Genomic DNA, 22,495 nt, shown 5'->3' on the forward strand with positions numbered 1-22,495 from the left:
AAGAAACGGATTTGGGTGACGGTAATCGAGATACTGTGAAAAAACTTCGTCGAATGGTCGTAAGTGACAAAAGTTGATGGTGAAATAGTGATGAAGGGCATGGTATCAAAGGTACACATCCGTGGCTTGATTAAATTCATTTGTATTTTACTCTTCTTTGGGCCTTTTTACCTAAGGTTGAATGACGTTTTCGTCGGAGCTGACATAACAGGGTTGGTAAGGGTTACCTATGAAACGTATTGTTGGCAAAAACCACATATCATCGCAACGATGGATTATGTAATTTGGCTGTTGGAAGTAAACTGACTTGAATGGCCAATGATGGCCCTATCATCTCCTTCTTCTGGTTCCACACTTATTTGTTTCTTCACCTAAATCTTTGCAGTTCTTGGAACACACTTACCCGGGACGGTCTCATAATGACACTTCTGTCGTCGGCCGCACAAACCCTTCAGATTCCATTAAATGGAGAGGACGAGCAACAAATTCAAGCCTGTATCACGTAAGTATTCTTTATTATTGGGCGTATTTTGTTTCTAAGAAACGTGAAACGTCCCTGGCTGCCGAAAACTACTGTATATGCGTGTCCCATGGAACACTGGGATCGCAAACATCACAAGCTTTCTTTGGACAAATTATGACCGTTTGCAATGCGTTTTTCAATACGGTACGTATCAACGTCCACTGGTGCCTTCTGTAATCTCGACCCAATAGGTGGAATTATGCCATGCACTGTCTTCATTTGCTAAACACGTTTTATCTCTATAATGTTAACTCACGAGCAAATCTGAATGCGTCAGTAGACGAACCGTGGTCCTTTAGACACTCTGTACCAGGAAAGAGTAGCGCTTCTCAGTTGAAACCAATTTAGTTCGATTCCTGACTTCAGGTTCGGACTGTTGCTTTAGACAGACCACATCTAGGTATTTTCAGCTGTAGATTAGATTGTAAGCAAGGATCATTAATCAACACTGAATTTCCTCACAGAGTTTATACTGTTCCCCAGGTACTTTAGGGCCTCAAACTAAGTTCAGCAGTTTGGATCGCCATTAAGACAGAAACAAAGGTGGAACATTCACTGGCTTCCGAGTGTACAATTTTTTACATTCCTCGGAAGGCTTTAGTAAAATATAGTATCCATACAACAATCAGATATTTGATAGAACTGTTGTGGGTCACAGTATTCTCAACATCTCAATTTCGCGTACCGTGTCTGGATAGCCGCTTGATGCTCTAAGCCAAACTAGGAAGCCAATGAACGTGTGAATCAGCTGATCTATTGGACACGGATACGTACAGGCGTGTCATGTGTAGCCGAAAACGGATTGTTTATAGAACTCACGTGGAGAGTGGTGGGCCAAAAGTGATACTAAAAACGGAACTCATCGGTCAAGGGCAAGTGAAGAACAACCAGATAAATCTGTCTTAACTAAAACGGTTATTCGATTGGCACTTGTGCAGTCCACTTACGTTGGAGCTGGTTCTCCTAATAAGTACGCATTACGGAATCGAAAAGCAAAAACTCCTGGGAGTTTCAAATTTACCATAGGGACGCTCTGATATCTCAGATTATGATTCTCATACAAACCAATCAAATCGCTCAAGCGTGGAAAAGTTCACTTTTCCAGACATGATAGTTTTGTTGCGTCCAGAATGGGCTGATGGAGTAGTGGCAATACGATCGCATCGCATGTCAGGTGTTTGGAGCTCAAACCCTGGCACGGTCAAGGGTATGCACTATTGATGAGCTCTGATATAAGCAAAACTCCAACTCAGTACTTCCAACTTTGGTGTGGACTCACCAGAATCAGTGAGGCAGAACAGGAGGAATGATATTCAAACGAAAGTGACGTGAAAACAAAATCGACAAATCCCACGATACCTACGACTAAGATCCGGCAACCCAAGGTTCTGCTTGGTTAACCATATGAATGCCTAGCTTTTCTACAGTTCAACTGTAGGTACGTGGACATGCGTATACACGATGACACATGATCATGCATATAAGCATGTGGTGTCCCAATATATGGCGCTACTTTTCCCCTAGATATTCTGGCTAAATATTCTGCTAGAATGCAAAATGTTTTATTTAGTTCGACCACGACAGTTTGCAAAGTAAAATATCTACGAACACTGAGTTAAACGTAATCAACTGGAGCATTTCAAGCAGCCTGTATATGGCAGTGATCTTAAGGAAGAAGCCCTCTTGACTTCTACGGCAGCGACAACTTATGAGGGAGTAGAGGATGTTGATAAATGTGGGCCACTGTGACGTGTTTAACGATTCCTTGATGTTTCACCTGTCAACATAATGTTGATTCGGTGCCAGCGTTTTCTTTTATATTCAAGAAGACTGTACGTGGTGCTCCTCTATGTTTTATACTGATTAAGTTTCATTGCTTTATTCTATGAATTAGACTTTTATGGGCGATAGAACTATCCGTAATCGGCTTGCGGGTATGCTGTTCATGCGCTTGAAACGTACTCGAGTATTTTGCATGATGTAATGCATTGACCTTGGTAGGACCGCGCCCTTTCGGTGCCTAGCTATCATGCCACTTGAAAGAAGTATGAGGACTAGCATACTGCCAAGTTGCGCAAGCCTAGACCGGAAAAGTCGAGAGGCAGAAGTCTGGTTTGAACCACGGACCGCCGGTCAGTTAATTCGCGCAATTATCACTGAGCCATCTCGCTCAGACTGTACTATCCCACAATCCCAGAAAACACACAAGCATGCTGACAGTTCCAACGCCTCCGGTAGACCACCGATGGGTGTTTTCATTTCACCACTCAAATTCTGTCTTCATTCCGCCGGTGAAATTTACGTAGAACATTGTTTGAACACCACAATTCCGTACGTTTTGTCTTTAGGTGGTACAACTTTTACAAGCAGTAGGTTCTGGTAGATTTCCGGTAGTCTCTGGCTTTAAAAAACAACTTATGATGAATGCAACATTGGTCATAATCACCCAGGTCGAGAAACTGCAACCGATTAGGGGATTTTCAAGTTTTTTAAGTTTACAACAGTCGCCCCGGCGATCGTATAAATAATGTATCAAACTGCTAAGTGAAGGTAAGTTGCAGATGGAGTGACCTGTCGAAGATTATGGTGGACCTCCGTGTCATGGTGAGACTATTTTTTCTCGTAGTTCTGACTACGTTTTTGTTTAACATGAGATACTGTTCGGATGGAATATTCGACCATCGCTTGCGTGCTCTCTGTTGCATGATTGATGGAGCCAGCTGAATAAGCGGTGCGATTGGTTTGCTGATTTATTTGTTTAGAAGTAGGTGAAGCACAATTTTAGGACAGCTTTGTTTGGAATTTCGCAGATATAACAAATGCCAACAGATAGAAAAAGAACAGATGTTACACTTCCGAGAAATTGTTTGAGCTAGTATGCAAGCATTTATTTCCTGTGGCGTGAACTGTGAACATGTCCACACCACACGGTCAAGTTTGTAGTGTCCATCTTCTCGCCTGATGCTGTCACGCGGACCTAAGTAACACCCGGGGTTTTTGATGAATACCGCAATAGAACTTGCACGACAGTGGTCCCGAAATCCATGAATTAAGGGACGCAACGGGTGCGTGTCACAAACGCCGGCGTTTGGGGACAGGCAGTCAAACATTGTGCGAGAACGGAGTCTCTGTCATTATTTACACATTGTTGCTCTGTTAACTGGACAAGGTGCTCTTAAGACGAGCAGAATGAGGAACAAATTTCACCTGATTTGAATATCCTTGTCACTGTTTACAATTTTCCTGATCTGAAAGGCATAGTTGTAATGTGCTTAAGACGGAGGCAGGGGACACTATGGAAGTGCGGATTTAAGTTCTGCTGGCATGGAACTACCAAACACAATAAATGCATTTCATAAACACATCTTATTTTCACAGATTTTTGGTATCTGCTATAGTGATATAAAACTATGGGATGAACAACGGATCCCAAGGCTTTGCATGATGGAATCTATTACACCAAATAAACTCATTCTCTCCTGTTTTCTCATCTTTTTCAATGACTTCTTTGTCTCTATTTTGCTTGTACCTGTAACTGTAGCCGTTCTTCCTCTTGCACTTTGCGCTTGCACTCATTGACCGCAAGTGTAATCGGTGATTAAATTGTTACCGACCGTAGACCCCCCAGTGCTTGCGTAAACGTGCTCACAACGGCGCGGGTTAAAAAAGAGTTTTCTGTTATACAAAACAGTCTACAGAATTCAAAAAACGAAACAAAACTGGTAAGAGCTTTGGCAAGATCTCTCAGTGATCTTTATGCATTACAGACCGAACTCCTCCAAACTGATAATGAGGGGATTTTCCTGTTTGATTTCCCAAGAAACTGCTCTATCTGTATTTGCTGGGTGGCATTGTCACTCAGACGGCACTGATCTTCTCATGCTATATTGGCCAGAATTCCAGGCGGGGCTAGTCTCAAAAATTTTCACCAGTTAATTTTGCCTCAAAAATTTGCATACGCAACTGAGCCCCAGTACAGGTTAAAGCAGCAAGTGGCTTATACGATTGCTGATATTCCAGAACCGGTTTTGCTGCACTCAGGGTCAATCAATTGAATGCTGCTCCTAATTTTTTCCATCAATCCTGTGTTCTTGAACCCCTAACTAAACTCAGTCGGCGAAATCAACTCAATTGAAGTTTACTTTGATGTGTTCTGCCGAGGAAATGTCCCGCTTTACATCGAACAGTGTACTAATTAAAACATGAGGCTGTCTACAACACAAAGAATTGAAGATTATCATAGGCGAGAGATCAAGCTGACGCCAACACAATTTGCGGCTGTGTACTTCGTCTAACGGTTAGGTGCTTTTGGATAGTTGGTGACCTGATTGGTTGTTTTTCAGTATGCAATATCCAATTTCTTTGTTCCTGTGTTTAAGCGTGGATGCCATTTCACCTCTTCCTGACTTACTTTTATAAAACCATACGAATTAATAAATTCCGGCAACGTGGACATTTCTGTAAATGAATAATTCTTAAATCGTCCTAAGCAATCCGGGCTGAGGACTTTAACATACGTACCCAATACTTTTTGGGTGAGTTTGCCGGTTCGCTTAAACAGCATACATTCAGAAACAGTATTATATGTTACTACAGGTCGTCTATATTTAGGAACACAAATTTGAAGAGAAATGTTTTTGTCCTGAACAGAACGTTTAGCTGGTGTAGTTAGACCCTGTTTGAGTCAAATGAAGACAAATTAGAATACTGTCTTGATGCCGAAAACCGAACTTGGCCGTAAGGATTTTTCTCTACAGTATGGATAACTTCGTCGTTTTCTTGAGGAAATTCCCATATATGTTTAATGAGCAGTTTACAAGGCTACCCGGTCAAGATATCTTCAAATATAAGTGAAGAATTTTTCTGACTAACCACAGTGATTTTCTCCAGAATGGAGAATCTTCATGCACCATTTTCAGTACCATTTCTAATTTTTGAAGGGGACTGAAATCGGTTAACATTCCGTTGAAATAGTAGCTTGTACCGTGTGTGCAATTTTTAGATCTTACCTAAGGAAAGACATCTTTGTCGATCTTTTCCGTGTGGCCGCACAAATGCATCTCAATCGGTCGTACTTCGTTGGTCAAACAAATTTCGTTCGTACATCACATCAAAAAGATGAAGCAGTTAATTTGTCCAGACTACAAGCCTTGCTTTCCGTTGGTTTTCACATCTGTTCCGGAACGACAATGCCGGACATTCGAGACAGTTCGAGCGGAGACTCTTCTCGGCGCTCTTCACTTGTTACCAATACGGAGAGCACAGAGTTGCTTCAAAAACAGTTGGCTACTTTGTTGATAGAGAAAGAAGACAGAGAGTCAAAGCAAACTGTGAACCGAGTGAGTAATTTTGCATGCGATTTTAATAAAAGAATGCGTTGTTTGGACAAAGTAAGTGAAGGAGTATCTATAGCCTAGAAATTTCTTTGGTTAATGTAAGCTTGATAAACACAGAAACATAGCGGATTAAATGGCATTGAAAACAATTTCTGTTGGTTTGTGGGCTACCAGGATTCCCTTTGTATCGCAGCGTGCGTATTGTAAGTTCTGTAAGATTCTCAGATATATTGCAGCGATCCATCTGTTGGTCTGTTGATGGCCCTGTTTGAAGGTCGTTTTATTTTTGCTACTTCTGGTGACACTTCGCTCTCAATTTATCCCTTATTCTCAGTTATGCTCTATTGTGCTGTATTTGTGCTTACCTGAACAGTTTGGATGCAAATTGGTTGGTGATCAAACGCTTGTAAGTGAATTGTCACACTCAGCAAACAAGACAACAGCTCGGACGAGGATCTAGTTCCAGAAGGATACTTTGTTTGGTCCGATTTGACGAAGCAATTATAAACAGACATCCTAACCACATTTTTATCGTAGGTTTGCGGTGTAGCGAACAAAGCTTGGTCTCTGTATTTGACCGTCAGATGGTCAATCGCCAAGAGACATGGGCCTAGTCACTCTTCGTGAACTGAAAGGTTAAATAGCTGGCAAGTTTCACTACTGATGACGACATTCATGAGTTAGCTATGGAAAAACTTTGGGAATGCATTGTGAGCAGATTTGTTTCACGTGATTCAGTTGGCTTTTTAGTGAACCGAAGAAGGCTGAAGGTGCATACGAACGGCCCAAGCGGATCTCGAAAACATGGGCAACCGGAGTGTGACATGTCCTAACTGATAGTAGGGGACTCAGTGAATGGCTTGAAATATATATTACGCACTCTGGTCTTGGTTGGGCACCACAAGAATTATAGTGAGTGCACCAGTTAGTTGGTCCGTTCCAGCCGCCATGGAAGCCAGTGCTTTAAACTCGCAGTCAACATAACGCAATTTAGTTTTTCGATACAAAATCTGTGCTTGTCGATCACCTCATCCCTTCTAACCCGTGGAGCCGAACCAGAGTCCTGTTAATGACGGTCTTGAAGGCCCTGGACCTTGGACTGCATAACCCTGAATGTGCGCTTGAGGTAGGTCATAAGGAGCACCAACTATGTTGGGTTTCAAAAAGCTGATCGCACTGCATGAAACAGAATTCTGAGTAGCCAGAATCCAGTCTTCTCTGTTCTCTACAGATATCACGTGAATGTCCCAGTCAATTGTGGGAATTTGAAAATTTCTATCCATTTGAGCTTCATTTCATTTATTGAGTGGCAACGGTCTGGTGGTCAAACAGAGAAACACACCCTTGAGTTAATTTGGGCTGAATGAATCAATTAAAAAGTACTTTTCTAGGCCACAAATCTCCATTCCACTGCTCATTTAGTAAAATATGATAGTGGAAGCTAATTCTATGATATTACGTGACCACTGTTTCAGTGCAAATTTGTCTCTCATGCTATGAATAAGCAAGCGAATATTGTTGAGCTACATCTATCAGTAAAACATGTGTCGAAATCTAAATAGCACCAGGTGTGATAGCTTTGACGCATCAGTTGCATCCGTAACCTTTGAAATTCTGTTTAATTTACTGCATGTGACGAGCTGCGTAATAAACTGCACAAAAACATTTATTTGATTTTCTTTATATAAAACCCATTACATCAGAATACGCCTAACGTGGGACATTTACGTGAATGCCAGTACAAAACTAGGGAGATCGATTATTCATTACAGGGCGTGGAAAGCCCGGAACCTGGCGTACTCAAAAAGACGCTGGTTTCGACTTGGAATACAGAATATATATAAGCTCTGAAGTATGGTGATGTATCAATATACTTGAGATAAAGAGAGAATGGATAGTGTAGTTGTATTCCTGCCCTTTCCGTCCAGAACGGATTGCCCTTGGTCGGACATCTACGGCTCTGTAGTTTTGCTCCTTGCCTTTGAATTAGTTAAAAAGCATCTTGAATAACAGCTGTTCATCAGATGTGCACGAATTACGTGATAAAACGCCTGGCTGTTTTTGGAAACCGTGGTCTCTGGTGATTAATTATTGATAGTAATAATCTTTCAGCTTCAATATCCTCTTGCTGCATAACTGCAAGCTGCTAAATGAAGCGTAAGGTTTGGGATACCTCCGGCTTACTAAAGCCTAAACGTAAGTGATCGAGAATCCGAGTTTTGTCTCATAAAGTTAGGGAGAATGGGTCCTTCGAAAGCTCAAATTTAAATTTTTGGACGTTGTGGTGGTTTGCGGCTGCTGTATGCTATAACCTGCTGCCACAGGGGGCATATATGCGTGACTTTGAACTTCATCATTGAGTTATCGACCGTAGTGTTTCAATCGCGTTATGTTCGAAACCCGTACTTTTTCTCCGAAGCAGCCGAATGCGACTCCCTCTTTTACTATTATGGTGGCCGGTCCAATTTGTTAGACGATGTCCTTATTTTAGCAACCACGCTGGGCTCTACGATCAGGTGGTTTGTCACGTCTATTTTTTGCATTTTCAACGCTGTCTTGTTTGCCATGTAGTTGTGGCAACTGTACTGGCCACTAATCATCTGACAACGAACGCCACGACAGAACACGATAGTCACAGCAAGTGCCCCAGAGGACAGCTTCCACGCCTGTGATTTTTGATGCATTTATGCACCCTGCAGACTGGATAGTACTTCGAAATGGAGCAAATTTAATTGGTTAACTAATCGGTTAACTGATCGTTTTAGGATACTTGTAATAATTTAACTGTACACATCTGTATGTGGCATACTTTCGGCTTACAGATGCAGGTTCTCACGGATTGTGACAGGCCTGTTATTTTTTTTTAACTACTGTATGCAGTGGCTATTAAAAAGACCACTCCTTTCAGTTCGCGTACTAACCGAGTTCCTTATATTCAGTCGCGTTGAGGTATACTCCTTGTGCAGATGATTGAACTAAACGTAGGTCCAAAATTTTGTGTATTAGATTACCAAACGTTTCCGCTTCACGTGTTATTTCACAAGAGTTTCAAGGTAACTACCAAATTATTGAAAACGTGTAACTTCGATATCGTGAGCGAAAAAAATGCGTTTGGATTAGGCTAGGGACTGCATCCTTCCACCTAAATGGTCCCAGAAGTCCACTCTAATTGTCGGTTGCGATCTACTTCAGTCTAATCCCTCTCATACTGCTGAAGTCTAATGGATCTGTCATTTTTTGAAAAACCATCCCAGCCGATTTTCGCGCACAAAGCAGTCTAGGCTGTCACAGGGTTTTATCTTCTCGTCCGCCCTTATTTATTGCACTGTTCGCAACAATGGCGTGCATTGGTATGGAACAGGAAACTACATGAACTGTATGGGACATCTCGTACTCTGTGAATCAAACAGACTCCTCTAGTTATCAAAATGCTCGTTGGTAGCTTTCCAACACTCCTGTCTAATGCGAGCTTATGCGAACAAAAAAACGACAGTGGTTTGATGTAGTTACTACGCTCTGATGCGAGTATGACGTACCCCCCGGAAGACCGATAACAAACGAGTTTTTCACGTGGATCAGACTACTTTATAGCTGTTGGTTAAAAATAGGATTGCAAATGGTTTTTCGAGGACATAATCGGTTCGCGTTTGATTTCTTATACCGACCCCGATAAGGCAAGATGTTGACTGAAAAAGTGCCTTTAATCGGATGTGTACACACGAATGGTTATGATAAAAATTCAGTGCTTATAGCTTTCAAACGCTAAGGTGTCCTATCTATTTAAGCGCTTTAATATTGCCTGAGACGGGTAAGAAAATGATATTACTTCAAAGTTGAGAATGTGAGAGGAAGGCGAAAAAGCCAGGAAAATTGGAAAACATAAATAACTTTTAGCTTTCGGGAAACCACATGGTTCAAATGTTTGCTGGCCACCAGTTGTTTTTCAATATTCAATGTTTCTCTCGTGAGTCCCTAAGAAAATACGGCGTCATCCAATTCCATCAAGTCTGTTATATCCGCTGATTCGCCAGTTTGGGGTATCTGCTGCTGACCCGCTCCAGTGCCTAGTGTCGGAGAGAAAAGACTCCAACAAAGCGGCTGCGAGAGCGTGACTGCGTGCAAGTGCGAAGAGTACAACGGCCTCAAGCTTTTTATTGGAAGGGCATTGTCTGAACTTGGTCCAATGCTGACGCACACGGTCTGGCTGCGACGTGCTGCATATTGCGGGGGCGTTGTCTCACCTTGATCAACGCTGACTCGCGCTGTTTGGGTTTGATACAAGGCTGTGACGCGCTGCATATTGAAGGGGCGTTGTCTGTCTGGTCAACATCTAGCGGAGCTGAATCTCCGTAGATTCCGGGCATTCAGTGGTTACTTTCAGAAAGCTAACCTTCCTGATAAAGTCTCTTCACTCAACTTAGGTACTGCTACGGGATAGATATTCTGAGTCTGGCTGATTCCCCCTTGATGACTTGCATATTTCTGTATGGCCGCATGATGTCCCCTCAGATCGACACTTTTGAATAATTAGGTTTACGTATTGCTGAGCTGGCTTTCCACTTTTCACCAGAAAACACCAGTAGTTTCTTTCATGAATGCTCCACATTTTTCGTCGAGGGTCCGTGTGAGAACGTTGATTGGGTCAGAGGATAGATTTATTAAGTTGGCACCGAAAACATGTGATCTACTCATGTCCTTACTCAGCTTAATTGGTCAGCGCCGATGATTGCCTTGGTAGTCACCCAGGTCACCCAGGTCTGAGTACCAGACCATTAAGACTGCCAATTTAATAGAAGGTCTAATAAAGACTAATTCGATCAACAAATGTAGACACCCCGTACAGTAGTTTTGACGCCAAATCAAGCGGGTGACGAGAAGAACAATCCAGTTTTTCGAGCCAAAACAGAAGCGCTCCAGTTCCATAATTTACCTTCCGTTCGGCCACCTGGCCTATGGCAAACATATCAAGCAGGTGTGTGACTGAAACATAAACCTTAATTACAATTTGATCCTAAGAATTATTGACTGATATTTGTGATGGAGCTGTGCTAAAAATTTTCACATGCTTTCCATCTTTTTTCTGGCGGGCAGGGTTCGGAAACCACGGTTAGCTTCTGTTCGAAATAATAAATTGCTTCGTTAAACACCAGGCCAAAGATTAAGCATCTTACTGAAAATAAGAGCAAGAGGTTACCTCCAGGATAATTCAACAAGGAGTGAGACACTTATGTCAAGCAGGATTTGGCTCGACTACAGGCTGTGAATCTCGTCATATAGACGTCTTATTATCAAATGAACTAGGAGCAGAGTGTCGGTACATTGAAATGTCAGTAGAAAACTGCTAAAGTAGGGGTACGAGTAGTATTTGACCCACGAAAGTATTTGTTTGAAGGAGTTGTCTATTGTGCGACGAGGTAATATCGTGCAATCAGAGCGCGTTGTTTTATACACTGAAACTGCAATTTCGTCGCACAACGTCGGCTTTTCGATGTCATCCACTGAAAAGCTTTCTCACGTGGACGTGAGTGATAAACTTTGTAGGAAACTGATACACCTTCGATGAAGACAGCTCTTTGAAGGCACTTTCATGCCGATGCTTTTTAGAGCTTGACGAGTGACTGAATCATTTTAAAAATTGCTAGAGTGCATTGGTGAAAAAGATACCCAGCTTTCTGAAAAAAAGATGCGCACGGCCTAATGTGTTGGGATGGCGTCATTTTTTGCCGAGTGACTGGAGCGTTTGATAGGAAATTCATTCACCTGCACCATATGCAAAATGAAGATTGGATTTTTGCAGCCTTCAGAACACGTGATAAACAACTGAAAAATCAAACCATAAGTAACTTCACAAGTCATGGCTCTTTCCTCCTCTGATGAATCCCACCGGCAGTGTCAAGTATAAACAAAAAAGTGCTACCGATGATCACACCTGTTTTTGGAAACGTGGACCAACCATATTTTTGCACTTTCGAAGTAGATGAACCGCATCTAAGGAGTGATCATTTTCGTTTGCGCTTGAAGCCAGACAATCTAATGCATGCAGTCTGTTAAATATGGTGTTGGAACACCGGGGAAGGATCAGGAATCCGACTGACTTTCAAGGAGCTGAAAAGCTCTTCGAGAGGTCTGCAGTAACACCAGTGGAGTGGCTAGAGTGCATGTTTGTACTACGAATGCACTGCAACTGGCTTCCTGAGAAAAAACTTAGTAGTACCAATTGGTGCTTGTATGGGTCACGCCAGATTACAAATTCTTCAGGATATGTAGGTTTGATGTCTGTCTTGGCACTTATTGGCGATGCATGGACAAACGTTTACTACAATTTGTTTTGAACTAAATGCATGAATTCATAAGCTTCACGGAACCCGATTATTTGTATAAATTGACCGCACCAAGTGCTCACTATTTTCAGGAAACAACAGCGCGCAGGATGAGTTCCTCACTTGAACTCAGCTTCTGATTACCCTTGTAGACTTAGCATTCAGAAAGTTGGGTTCTGAAAAATATTCAAACACCGATTATTTCTCAATCAATTTTTTCATGGCCACCTTCAGTTCTTGAGTTTGTGGAATTCGCCTTATCACTTATTTGTTATTTTGGATCAAAACGCAACCCACCGAGCGCGAGTTGAAATAATCCACGTTTGCATGTTTTCAAAAATATACAGTAAGGCTACGTGGACTTAACAGACAACTTGTAATATAGTCTAATTACAAGAACACATGGTAAAATATAGTTTCCATCTCTTCATTCATGGACGGTTCAGCTTCTACATACCACCGTTGTCATATGCGTTTTTCTTCTGTAATAAAATGTCTAATACTTAATAGATTAAAGAAAACTTAGAGAATATTGTGAATAAATAATGGTTGCATACATCCCGAGTAACGTGAGTGGATTCATAAATGCCCCAGGTTTGAAATGCGTATTGAAAGTCTTTCACCGTACCCTTTACTGATAATTTCGCGTTACTAGGACGATTTTGAAGCCTCGATGTCATATAATACTTGGTAAAGTGTCTCGTGGTTCAGCGTACTTCTGATGGATCTCTTCCTGCCCGTCATACATTGTGCTTTTTGTCTGCACTTCTCCGACAAACAATAGAGTTTTGAGCCAAGAAACATACGTGCAAATTTGAAATACTGTAGTTCATCTGATTTGTTCTCGAATAAGGACCTACCGCTATAAATGTTCCGTTTTATCTTGGTGCCATGAATTCATCATTGGACTAGTGGGCAATATGCCAATACCATTAGGAGGTCTTGGAATACTTTAGCATTTGTAACCCTACTGCTCTGAAAAAAGCACACGCTATTCGGCTAGCTACACAACCTCTTTTGCTGTGTGACGGTCAAGAACATGCAGAAGCTGAGTGTTGATCTGTTGGATACTTCCGCTATGTACCCAATATAATACGAGCAAAGTTGACAGCTAACCGTGTCACACAAACCGAGGGTCCCTTGACTCGTGTGTAATACAACAAATTATTAGATATAACGTAAACCGTGGGCCTAGTCTAGTTGGCAAATAGCCTGTCTAGTTATGTATAGGTCATCACTATGGTGGACCCAATCAACGGATAAAACCCAGTTATGTGGTTGTTAAATCAGTTAAGCAGTCTATCTCCTTGGGAGCTCACATCACAGGAAAGAGGATGTTCCTACTTCCTAAAGGCGAAAGGGAAGCAGTTTATTTCTGAGGTTTCCGAGCAAACTTGTGCTAATCTCAGGTTGCTCGAGGCATCCACTGTGAGGGATACAGTATAGTTGAGAGATAACAAAGCCACGAATCTTGCCGATTCTCGAAGTTATTTGTGTAGATTACACACGCGTTAGTTAGCGCATATTTGTTTGATACTAGTGAAAGGAAGAAGGCCTCTGCTGCGGAGTTATTTATTAGAAAATGCCAACTGACCGGTTACAGACCATTGGACAGGAAAACAACACTCTAATTTGCATCTTATTTACGAAAACTGGACATCCATCTTCTTGTGAACGCGTCTTCTTGAACTCTCCTGGATATTCATTGACTCAAATCATTCATCGTTCAAATCCGAACAAATGTAACAAATCGACTCCACAAATTCCCCAACAGAACACCCCTTTTCAAAAGACGAAAGCGAAATCCCACGAACAACACATACTTCTCGCGTGTGTCCCCATCAGTAGAATCACCGTTACAATAGTAAACGTACGATTGAGTATTATTCTTCGTTTTTCTGATGGATTTTAGTGTCAAAATATCCTGCTTACTATCTAAATCATAATTCTACTTTAAGACTAAATATCGCTAAGGCCCATGCTTTGTTGTCAAAAGCATGGAAGAACTCCCATATACCCGCTTCAACCGATTCCAGATGATGACCTTGCGTTTATTATTAATCATGACCATGCAGTTACGGTAACTCTGAAATTTGTTGCCCATGGCACTAAAAGTTGGAATGTAACATCTCATTCCACGACACTGGGATCTGACTTTAAATTTTCTATATCATACGCAATTTGGTGCTGGTTTAGTGAGATCCAATCCAAGTTTTGTCTGAAACCTGAATCTTGTCAACAGTCGGTTAACTTGAGTTGGTTGGGCATGGGGTGGACATTTTCTGTTAGTGGTACGCTTACGGTTAAGGATCGCTAATCCATTGTTTTTCGCCGGATCTGGTACTTTGGCTAATTTGAGTTAACTCCTTTCAGTCAACCTGAAAATATCATTTCCGATTAAAACAGGTTCGAAGATTATTCAACTGGTGTTTGTGCTGCCCGATGGCTGACATACGTGCAGGTGTTTGTGTACTTCTCAACCAAGCACTAATGCTCGACGTCGTTGAAGTGCATAGAAACATGATTTCAGGACAAGGAGATAGCACAAGACGGGGAAGCAGCGGTTCAATTCATTGTCAGTTTGACACGACAGCACATCTCATATGGTCCGTCCTTCAAAATCCGAGGCGAGGTGAGTAGTAAATCGCCGTTTCTTTAGTTTTCTTGGTTTGGTTAAAGCAAATTTCACTTCAAGAAACTCATTTTCGCACGACTCCTTGAAAAGACCATGTATCCCACTACCTATTGTGTTGTTCGAAAAAATCAAAAATTGAATACCCTTCCGAATATCGAGAGATATTCGTGGTAGATAGGCTTGAACAAACTGAAACGGCAAACCGAATAGTTATTCAGCAGAGTCAGTTGGTTGATAAATGAACTTTGCTAAAGTCATACTGGCAGAGAAAAGCATGAAAGTAACTAGAATATCGTTATTTCAACCATTTTGGACTTAAAAAGCCTTGGATTCTCTCACTGCGAAACAATCTATCCCCACTGGATTCTCAGTGTTTCGATGCAGTTGTGATACCAGTAGATACAGCTGCCATAGGTTTCCTGATTCATGCACAAGTAGCGTGGATGCGATCTATACTGTTTTTCTTTATTTGTAATGCTTTTAGCTAGGTAATAATTCTAGCGAGCTTTTTGATTAATCAACTTTTAGCGACTGGCTACAGCATGTTCGCAATGAAGCAATTTTTTTCTAAAAAAACGGGTACACAGTAATTAAATTCAAGTAGAGGATCACCAAACATCAGATGTTGAGATGAAACATGAGCAAATACAACAGATCACCAAACATCAGATGTTGAGATGAAATATGAGCACATACAACATACGAAGGATGGAAGCGGCCTCTGTTCCAAAAATCTGTTGGCGAAAGGATTGCGGAGCGCTGGCCAGAAAGATGCGACGCGGGCTGAGGACGATTGTATTGTATGTTGATAATGGTGATTTTGTTGCACACGTTCCGTCATCAATCCAGTGTCTGTATGAGTAGTAGTGTGTCCGCAAACATATTTGTGCAGCTATTTTGAATTAACTTGTGAACAAGGTACACAACGATTAGTTTTTTTTGCCATATTTATCACTACCATCCTAATGTTCCTAATCACGGAGCACTCAGAGAGGGTCGGAATTATTGTGTATTGTGTGTTGACCATTTGAATAATTGTTCAAACCATAAACTACATATACTTCCGATTTGTGTACATGGTACACCTCGTGGATGAAAGTATCCTAATTTATCCATTGATCCAGGTTCTGAAAATCGCACTATGAAAGCGTCCGATAGTATTCTGTTGAATCTCCTGACTTGTAACAATCCTACCGTTGCTACTCATGCGCTGAACCTGCTGGCGAATCTAATCCTGCTCACTCCCGCCGTTCAGAACGAATCGAAACCAGTTCATATTACACCTATCCTAGCTCGGTCGAATTCAGTTGATCATACTTCTGTGGATGTTTGCAGCACACAAGTCCAACGATTCCGTCTCAGTGCTGAGCAACAAGTAAAACTGGTGACAGAAGACGATCCTATTTGGTGTGAACTCTTTGGTCGTCTGGTGGATACGGCAAAAAATCAGTTGACCAGTTCAGAACCAACCGTACGCCAAGCAGCAGTGCTCGTTTTGGGCAACGCAGCATTCAGGTTTGAAGCAGCTGCTGCGATTGCCGTCTCAGTATTAAGTAGACTAACATCCATGCTTGTGGAAGATCCTTCAGCCCGCGTCAGAACAAACTCAGCCGGTAGGTCCATATAGAGTACTCAGAAGTGCCAGTTTGAATCACAACACCCGTAGATGCTCACTTTTATTTGAAAACTTTACGATTGCGTGTAATGTTTTAAGACTACTTTGGAAATTTCTGCAGTTATAAATTAATCAGTCTGTTTTGGCTGCCCCTCTAACGAAAAACAAGTACAGAAAATAAATAAACTATTTTTTACTGAAGATTTCACCCCGTAATTGGAGCCTGTCTAGGCTGGAAAGTTTAGAAACACTTTTCAATAGTCTAATTTTTTTCTAATAATTATCAGTGTGCATCTAACGAAACTCAGGGTGTTAAGATTCCATGACCTTTTGGTCAGCCGTTCGGTCATGAGCGACAGATCAGCAGTTTGATTAGCTCTCACACCATCATCAACCTATAAGTAGCTCAGTTGAAGAATAATTTTACGAGGTCAGTGAAACTTCCTTCTGAGAAGTCGTTACTCCAGGAGCTAATCAATACGTGACCACGTGATGAGGCCTCCGTGATTAAAAGGCTATGTCCTGTCTGAGTGAGATCTGATCACACTGCTAATGAACCGCCAGTCACCAAACCATTAAGAGTCCAAGCATTGACCGAAGGATTAAGAGTTCAAAACTCACTGTTCTGAGAGATGAACACTGATGGTAAATCTCAACAAGTAAGGAAAGGCTGTACAGTAGTTCTCGGCATTCCAGCATAGATTGGATTTATTGACAGGGCTAAATCCCAATTGAAAATTATCAAACCTCTCTTCACCATCATCAAACTATGTTTAGTCAATAATCCGTTTGAAACATTAGGTGATGGAAAAGTCCTACTACCATGAATTTGTCTTTGGGAGGCTTTAGGAATCAGATTGCCTGAAATACGAACGAAACAGGCTGGAATGAGAGTTTGCTTTCGCTCACATTATGAAGGCAATCTCGAAGAACGTTGTACAGTGGGGCGTAGGGTTAATTTCTACTTCTCATTCAAGATGGCATTTTCAATTATTCTGCAGTCATCTTCTCCTTCAGACAGTTCTTATCTTGCAATGGTGTTGAGTGCACTCAACAGCGATATATATCTTGTAGTTGTGATGGCCAGTCGTTATATTTTCCTCTGCCTGTCAACTAACGGCAGTTGATTGAGTGTAGCTGGTGAGAGATCCCATGGGACTGAGACTACACGTTAAAAGTGTGGATATGAACGCTCACTTATAGCGGGCGATTAAAAAACGCCCCCAACTCCAGGTCCCATTCTGACTAAGAGCAAAATGGAAGGGTCAAAAGTGGGACTACAGGTACAAACGGTTGTGTCCAAATTCACAGTTTTTTTAATAAGTATATGAACTTTAGATAGGTGAACTGTTGTGGCAGGGTATTTTTCCGTTACACGAAATCTCTAACAGCAGTTACCTCGGCTGTTCACAAGCGAATATGTCTCTGATCTCAGACGTACTTTAATTACTTGATACTTACAACAAAAACTTGTGAGCAACGACAATTCCAAACAGGGATAACCCTAGGTTTTTCAGCCGAAAGCCTGCGACGAATCCCTCCTGAACTAAAGCCGTAAACATACGACGACTCATGAGCCGTATTCACGTTGATTCGCTCAAGACGGATGTTTGCGTACCAAGTAGAAGTACTGACAAACCATGGTCCACATGGAGTCAGCATGACCTTTTGCACTACAAACAGTACAGTCTGACTGACAGCATAAAGCATTTCTAGCTCTACGGCCTGAAATAGGGGATCGATACATATATGCCTAATTTGATGCCGACAGACTGCTATTCAGCCGTAAATGAGGATGTACTGAAGAGTGAAACAATACTGATGAACAAGTGATTGTGAAGCCAATGTACATCAATGCACCAGTCAATGCTGAGCCACCGCAACTGTTTACGTGGCACATTTTTCTAAGTTCGTAAGTGATGATTCTAACCAAACCTTTATGGAGTTGGTTGGTTAGGTGTGAATAAGCTCTTCGGTGACGTTCACCGTTTTAGCTGCCTTGGATAAAGTTTTAAACTCAAGAACGAATGCTCGTCTGGATGATCCGAACCTTGGTGGACCGGTCTTCATTCTCTCTCACTTTCAGTATTCACTATTATTCTCTCTTTATCATCCAAGTTCCACTTGTCCCATCACAAGACGTCTGCCTATGAGACTTGGAAGCCGTAGAAGAATGTGTTGTCAAGGGGTTTGATCGTGTCCATTCTAACCTCCAGCCTTTGAACTGTAACGCGGACTGACCAGCTCTCCCTCGGGTCCTATCCCCTCATAACCCGTTTTGTCTAGGGGGCAGAATTTCACATAATGTCACAATCAGTAACATATATAGCATTGTTTTGGGTGTCCAAAAACCTTTCGAACGTTCCGAGTAGTTAGTTTAACTTGTGTTCGTAAGTTGTTTTTTCGGATCTCATCACTCACAAACTTGCAATAACTTTTGCACCTACGCCGTTTTCACCAGTTTGTTTGAACGTGTAACACACTGAGTAAAACGATATAGTGGTGAGTCTCTCCAGTATTAATTAAAATATTTTACAGGTGCTTCATAATCTGGGATTTAAGTTTCCTTTTCACCGGGACCTTGGTATCTAGCTAACCATAAGAAAACACATGAATCATGACACATTTTGACTAGTTTGAACAAAATCGAATTCCACTGGTCTTGATCTGTGGTTTGCTGAAAGTACAGCCGGCCACATGCAGATTTTTAGGTATTGATCAAATTGGAGTTGCAGGAATGTTCATTGAAAGGAAATTAAATTGCATAAGATAAATTAATTTGCTCTGACCGCAGAAGTGTTGTTCCCCCCGGGGCATTTGAAAAAAAACTTGATTGAAATGAAATTGCACTTAAGACTTTTTTGTATTTGTGCATATTGACCAAATATGGTTAGCCAGATAAAGTTATTCGCATGCCCCCAGTTCAACCAGTAAACAGGAGTCAGTAGTTAAAGAGTGCACTATCTGCCGCGGCTTTTCAGGCCTCGAAATCCGGCTTAGAGTCTAGAGTCGATTCCCGGGAAGCTCTTACACTGCTCCAAAAGCCACCATAGTTTCGTCTCCTTCCTAATGGCAGCACACTTAGGCTAGGGAGGTTTGCTCGTAAGAGCGGTAGAAATGCGTCCATATGAAGAAGAGCATTACCGGAAGCGCACTCCTCACCTTTCCAAGTCATTGACCTTAGCGATCATGTGACCACGGTTGTTTCCCCACAAAGTTGTCTGTACATCAGCTTGAGAATGGATAGCCATGACCCTAGAGCAGGCCCTCCTTTTTTAGACGTCAAGCCGAACTGACAAGTTGACATATTACATGGGTTTCTAATTTCCTCCTGAATATGTGGATAACTCTGTTCAGTGATGTGATAGCTGTGATGTGAATGGGCTGTGTCGGATGGCTCCAGAGCAGCCATATTTGTAGATGCTAGAATGTTTTTCGAGGTAATTCGCCTGGATGACAAAGATAACAGGAGGGTTACTCGTAAACTTCACAAGTATGGATATAGATGATGAGATGACGTTCACTAACTTATTTCCTTTCATGGATGTTGGACCATTTGAGAAACTTGAAAACATAATTTCATTAGTCTGTACCTCACGCGGTCACCCATCAATCCCCTCTTTTCAAGGGACGCTTGGCAACTTGGCGTTTCACAGTGCTGCAGTCCTAGAATCAGTCTTGGAGCAACAGGTCCCAAAAAGGTACGTGTAATCTTGCTTTTTCGCCCTCCCCCTGTCTTTCCATTATTCTGTTCCAGTAGCAGATACATATATATCATTGTCAGCTTTAATAACCGCGTACTTGTCCTACAGTGGTTGTAGCTGCCACAGTTTCGTTCACCGATGATTCGGGGGGAGGGGTGGGTAGGGTAGGTAACTGCGCACTGGAGGCGGGAGCTGATAAATTGTCTCTAGCCCTTGATGTGGCCCATCTCGGGGTCCCCATCCAGGAAGACGTTAGTGACCAGCGCAGCGGAGTTCGCTGGTAATGGCTTTCATACTTCGCTGCCAAGTCATTGACCACCACTGGCTCTCTTCCACCCTTCACGTGGTTGTGCAAAAGGAGCCCTTCGAGGAAGGCGGTCAATTGGCATACAGAGCACGTGGCCAAGCCAGCACAATCAATGCGGTGTGATCAGTTCATCTATCGAGGGTGAGTTATTTCTTCCGAATACCATTCAACGAACTCCAGCATTGCTGAGCTGGTGTTCCCACCGGATTCGGACAATGTTCCGAAGACATCGGTTGTAAAACACTGAAAGTCTTTTGACGTCCTCGGCTCGCAGCGGCTGGGTTTCTGATCCGTATAGTAATGTGGAGCGCTCCAAAACATTGTGAACTCGACCGTTGGCGGATAAGCTGATGTCACGCCTAGGCCACAGGTGACGCAGGTTCACAAAAGCATAGCAACTGGTCTTGGAACTTCTGTTGTTTTTTTCGCACCTGTTCCCTCCCACATAAATTTAAGTGCTTAAGTTTGCTCGTAAAACTGAACTGTGTTAACTGCGAATCCAGGTGTGAGAAGTCTCCAAAACCGAGCGGTTGCCAGTTGTTTCGTACTGACTTCATTTTCGCTTAGCTATGACCAGTGCTCATAATGCTGTAGTCATCCGTACAATAACACCTGAAAAGCATAGAGCATGAATGAGCGCAATTTGTTCATTTTTATTCCCCTTTTAGCCTTTTAGAGACTGGGTGTTTAGATGGTGACCGACGTGTACAGGAAGCCTCTTTGGCGGCTCTCCGAGCACTCTGTCTGAAGGACACAAGGATTAAAAATGTAAGTCACACCACAGATAGACCCAATGAAGCTAGCATATCTCTGAGGGGTTCTAATTTGTAAACGTTTCTATAGATTTTATCATTTAAAAGCAAAAGTAACTCGTTTTAATATCGGATAGGTGGTGACTTAGTGGCAGTCAGTATCTTACTGGTCAAGAGGATTCACATTTCCGAACAAGTTAGGCATGTCAGTACTAAAGACTGACTAGATAAGATTTTCATGATAAGACATGAAATGACTCCGAGATGGCGGAGTACTCACTGGCGTTCTTGAGTCGATTCTATCCAAAAGCCTACTTGATGGGCACGTACGGAAACGCGGGCGTCAATTCAAGGGTCATTACCACCCGATATATGGCCGCTCAGTTACCATTCTCCATAACCGCATTCGACGGACTGTGGTAGATTGACCAAGTGTGAATTTGTCAGCCAACATGAAGGAAGTTGATACAGTGGTCGCAGTCCGTAGCAGAATGCTTAAGTAGCTGTGTTTTGGGCGTCTTTTTATGTGAGCACTTCGGGAAGCTATTTTCCTACAAGCAATAGCTAACTGTATGCACTCGCCTTGCAAAAATATATTTACCTGTTAAAACCAAACGAATCGTCTTCACTACAATGTTAGCTTGCGATCACCCATTTAAAACGTGCTCTATTACTTTCCCATAACTACGACTCTTTCCAGCAACTTAAAGAAGACAAGGCCACTGAGAGACTACAAGCTCTTCAAAGTTCCATTAAGCGGACCGTCGCCTCACGCTCGGGTCGGAAAACAATGCTGAACAAAACACGAGCCCCGTCTGCAACGAACACATTGGTTGACTACGATGTTATCATTCAACACGCGACAGCGATTTGTGATCTACTATGATCTCGGCTGCATACAGTCTTGCCCAATCGACATCCGCTATGCGAACATGACTCGCGCCTCCGGGGAATTCGAAAACCCGACTACCGTCAACACTCCCAGGTCCGCCGTAATCAATCCAGTGATTTTCTACCCAGCCATGACAATTTTTGAACTATGCGAGTTTATCATGTGTGTATACAGTACAAGTATTAAGTTGAATGCTATTCATCATTCTCATTATAGCAATTCAATTTGCACAGTTGAGCGAATGATAGCTTGGAGATAGCATTGAGTGAAACGAATTTGTACACGCTGAAGCTTAAGATGTTTTGCAGGAACTTACGGGTGGGAGATTAAAGATGGAAACCAAATCTAACGACCTGGTATTTTGTAAATTTGAAAGTACGTTTTTCCAACTGGGGCATTTGCTATCGGCAT

At 42.2% G+C, this 22,495-nt stretch overlaps 1 protein-coding gene across 1 annotated transcript in view; it reads left to right on the plus strand.

Moving 5' to 3' along the window:
* T265_12908 (hypothetical protein) overlaps nucleotides 1-22,314 on the plus strand; it is a gene marked incomplete at both ends in the record, with an annotated part of 98,259 nt that extends 75,945 nt beyond the window's left edge. The window contains 7 exons of the mRNA XM_009166216.1: nucleotides 386-502; nucleotides 5,526-5,862; nucleotides 14,586-14,811; nucleotides 15,939-16,427; nucleotides 20,058-20,130; nucleotides 21,109-21,208; nucleotides 21,893-22,314. Of these exons, the coding sequence (XP_009164480.1) occupies nucleotides 386-502; nucleotides 5,526-5,862; nucleotides 14,586-14,811; nucleotides 15,939-16,427; nucleotides 20,058-20,130; nucleotides 21,109-21,208; nucleotides 21,893-22,078 (1,528 nt within the window). The remainder of the gene's footprint in view (nucleotides 1-385; nucleotides 503-5,525; nucleotides 5,863-14,585; nucleotides 14,812-15,938; nucleotides 16,428-20,057; nucleotides 20,131-21,108; nucleotides 21,209-21,892) is intronic.
* Between the last annotated feature and the right edge of the window lie 181 nt (nucleotides 22,315-22,495).

This window comes from Opisthorchis viverrini (assembly GCF_000715545.1).
Source record: "Opisthorchis viverrini unplaced genomic scaffold opera_v5_23, whole genome shotgun sequence".
NCBI classification, from domain to species: domain Eukaryota; kingdom Metazoa; phylum Platyhelminthes; class Trematoda; order Opisthorchiida; family Opisthorchiidae; genus Opisthorchis; species Opisthorchis viverrini.